General features: G+C 42.7%; 1 protein-coding gene across 1 annotated transcript; it reads right to left on the bottom strand.

Moving 5' to 3' along the window:
- Nucleotides 1-330: 330 nt before the first annotated feature.
- Nucleotides 331-2,402, bottom strand: LOC111268488 (uncharacterized). The gene is made up of 2 exons (XM_022847510.2): nt 1,656-2,402; nt 331-1,199 (listed from the first exon to the last, which is right to left on the bottom strand). Exons 1-2 carry the CDS (start codon nt 2,166-2,168, stop codon nt 897-899), a joined length of 816 nt encoding a protein of 271 aa, XP_022703245.1. The 5' UTR covers nt 2,169-2,402; the 3' UTR covers nt 331-896.
- Nucleotides 2,403-3,036: the final 634 nt, after the last annotated feature.

Below are 3,036 nucleotides of genomic sequence, written 5' to 3'. Positions count from 1 at the left end.
TACGGCGGCGAATTACGTCAAATAGACCCTTCCGGTACGACCGCATAACGCAGACTTCAACCGAAAAAGCATCGGGAACTAATCAGCAAATCCTATAGGCTCTACAAGCGTCCCTGTGCGTAACCTCATAGTTGCCATGGCCTTACATATCAGGTATATAGGAACGCCCTGAATTAGCTTCCCAGAATAAGCGACCCGTAAGCCCAGACAAAACAAGACATCCATCGACATTATGATTCCACCGACCGATTTGTGCCAATACCAAGAGGAAGGCGAAATTCATACTTATTGGGACCCGACTATAATGCTTATGATAACAAAGCCAAACTCACTGAAACATGAAAAATATTTTATTTATCTTATTTACAAGTAGCCTGCGCTTTTTATAATTTGAAATTTAAATCTGCAAACGTCCGTTTTTATAAATTATTTGAAAACACTGATTTAGTAGGCATAGTTTGTAGGGATCGGACGCGCTGATGTGTAATATATGCCAGGGTGTTTGTGCACCAAAGAAAACGTCGCTTCCATTTTTGGGTTGGTGTGTGGTCGTAAGCCTAAAGTACTACGTCCTTTGCAATACAGAATAAAGGGGCTCGAAGGTACACAACATTTTCAAATCACAGTCGAACATATTCTGCTCTAATTTCGAATAAGCATATTCATAATTTACCTACATTCAGGCCGCCTTCTCGTATTTTCCGGTCGCTCTTAACTTCTACTAAATCAACGCAGCCATGGTTCATCATGTTTATAAAAACACACGCGTTAATTCGAAGCAGCAAAAATTAAGGCACAAAATGTTTTTTTCTCGATTTTGTTTCGCTTCAAGGACCAAATGTTTTTTTACTTATAGTTATTCGCCAATCAGGCATTCGCTTTTACATTGTATCCTGTTACACTCGCCTGAAAGGAAGCTTTGGAACAGTTATAATCAGCGTCGGTTGCTGATCTGGTCCTAGCTCTATATGGGCACGAACGTCGCTCGCGTCGACAGTTTCTGGCAGTGTAAAGCACCTATGAGCCTGCCGAAAAATCGTGTAACCACAGTCCGGCCCGCAGTCTTCTGGGATTCCACGGCAATTTCCTACTTCTTCACGCTTCGCGGTTAGCATAACGTGTCGACCTTCGACAGAAACTAGAATATCCTCTGGCCGATACCATGGCATGCCACTTACGTGCCATTCCATACTTTGTTCCTGAAGTTTGAAGTTGACAATATGATTTTAAATTGATTAAAAGCTATTGTAAATGCAACATATGAATATGAAGCTCGTAAATAGAGTTCTTAGCTAGCGTAATTAAAATTTTTGTGAAAGCAACAAATTTGAAATCGATATGTAGGCTGTGAAGCGAAAGATCGCTAGAGTAGATCCTGTTATGCGTTTCATTCCACTTGCCCCAGATGTAAGCCGAATTTTAATATTGGAAAACAAGTTAAGGGTGTTTCTTTTAATTGGTAGTCTGAGTCTGCTTCATGACGGCTGTGTACCCCATATATCAAGTAAATCTAACAGGATCACAGACAGTATCGATCCCAGTAACATCCGCAAATCACAGAAAATACAAAGCCACGTAAAACGTAAAGATATCCGTCTCGTGCCCGATAGAGCCTTCTCAGCTAGAAGGACAACCGTTGATCAGATCAAACCCACCCTTTCAACGCGGCGAGTTTTCAGGGCGTGATCAGCTGCCTCTTGCTGTTGCATTAATGCTCTGAAGAACGGATTAGAGGAAACGACATCTAGCGCCCCAGAAGGTGAAGCACCGAAATATTCCGGGATCGTTGGCGTCATTTGCCAGTATGCCGAGGAACTATCACAATATGGCTGTGGATATGGCGGAGGCCTCATTGAAGGATAGGAAATATCCTGAGGGGAATACGTTTGCCATTGCGCATATTGATTGGCCATTGGAATTTGGCCAGACAATGCGGGCGACACAGGTCCTTGCTGCTGCTGCTGCTGCTGCTGCTGCTGCTGCTGCTGCTGCTGTTGTTGTTGTTGCAGCATCTGCTGTGCCATATTCATCATGGCAGCATGTGTTGGTCCTTGAGAAGGATGTGTAGCATCTTGAAGCGGCCCGGGCGGCTCTCTCCCGGACGGATGTGCGCCAGGACGCATCCAAACCATAGGGTTCCGATTGAACGAACGATACTGCCGGTACATTTAAAGACTTGACAAACCGTTATATAATTTTGAAAAGGTCACGCTGTGTTTCAATACAGTGCGAGCTCGCACCGCGCAATCTTTCCAAATCACTTCGTTTAGATCCGTGATCGACTCGTGTCTTAAAGCTAACTAGTATCCGCAAAATCGCTTTTTCGCCTACATAACGTTGTCAGCAGTGATATGGTGACAAAGCTACTGGCTACACGCAGTGTCAATATGGTTCCGTGTAAGTTTTTTGTAAATAAATGTATATTCATACCACAACTGTCAAAGATTAGGGCCTAAGCCGCGTTCCGGATGCATCGATTTCCACGTTGGACGGCACAATGGTACATATTACAGTCTTACCAACAACGCGAAACGTTCAGAGTGTTCCGTTGACTTTTGAGTTCTTGAAAATTGAATATGGCTTTTCCTGAATATTGACAAGTGCATGAAAACGCGCGCATCTGCGCTGTCAGATCTTTGCTGGATGGATCGTTATACGAAATAAAAAAATAGATTCATAAATTACTTATGGACGAAAAAACAACATGCTTCCGATTACAAATAATAACGTGCGTCAGTCTTGCATAATTTCTACTTAATGCCAGTCACTCTCGTTTTCTTATTTTTTACTTAACTGACTGTATGCTCAATTTAATGGACCACCGTCGACTCCGACAGGCACTTTGCTATATCTATCTTTACAACTTCATACATATATGGTATCGTGCTCAAAATTGACTTTTAATCTTGCTTCGACTACAGCCTTTGTTGAATTTCTAAAGAGGACGACCTATTCGTAGGTAACTGCACATCAGCAGCTTTGTAAGAGTACCTTCAACACGTATCTCTTCGATTCTTCGGTCTCCAATTAACTGCT

This window comes from Varroa jacobsoni, unplaced genomic scaffold (genome assembly GCF_002532875.2).
Source record: "Varroa jacobsoni isolate VJ856 unplaced genomic scaffold, vjacob_1.0 scaffold_136, whole genome shotgun sequence".
Taxonomy (NCBI): domain Eukaryota; kingdom Metazoa; phylum Arthropoda; class Arachnida; order Mesostigmata; family Varroidae; genus Varroa; species Varroa jacobsoni.
The sequence above is the reverse complement of the archived record's forward strand: the minus strand, read 5'-3'. Positions and strand labels throughout refer to the sequence as shown.

Coding starts and splice junctions, on each gene's coding strand:
- LOC111268488 (XM_022847510.2), bottom strand. CDS start 2,168: ATGTACCGGCAGTATCGTTCGTTCAATCGGAACCCTATGGTTTGGATG. Junction 1,200..1,655: donor AAACTCGCCGCGTTGAAAGG/GTGGGTTTGATC, acceptor TTCAAACTTCAG/GAACAAAGTATGGAATGGCA.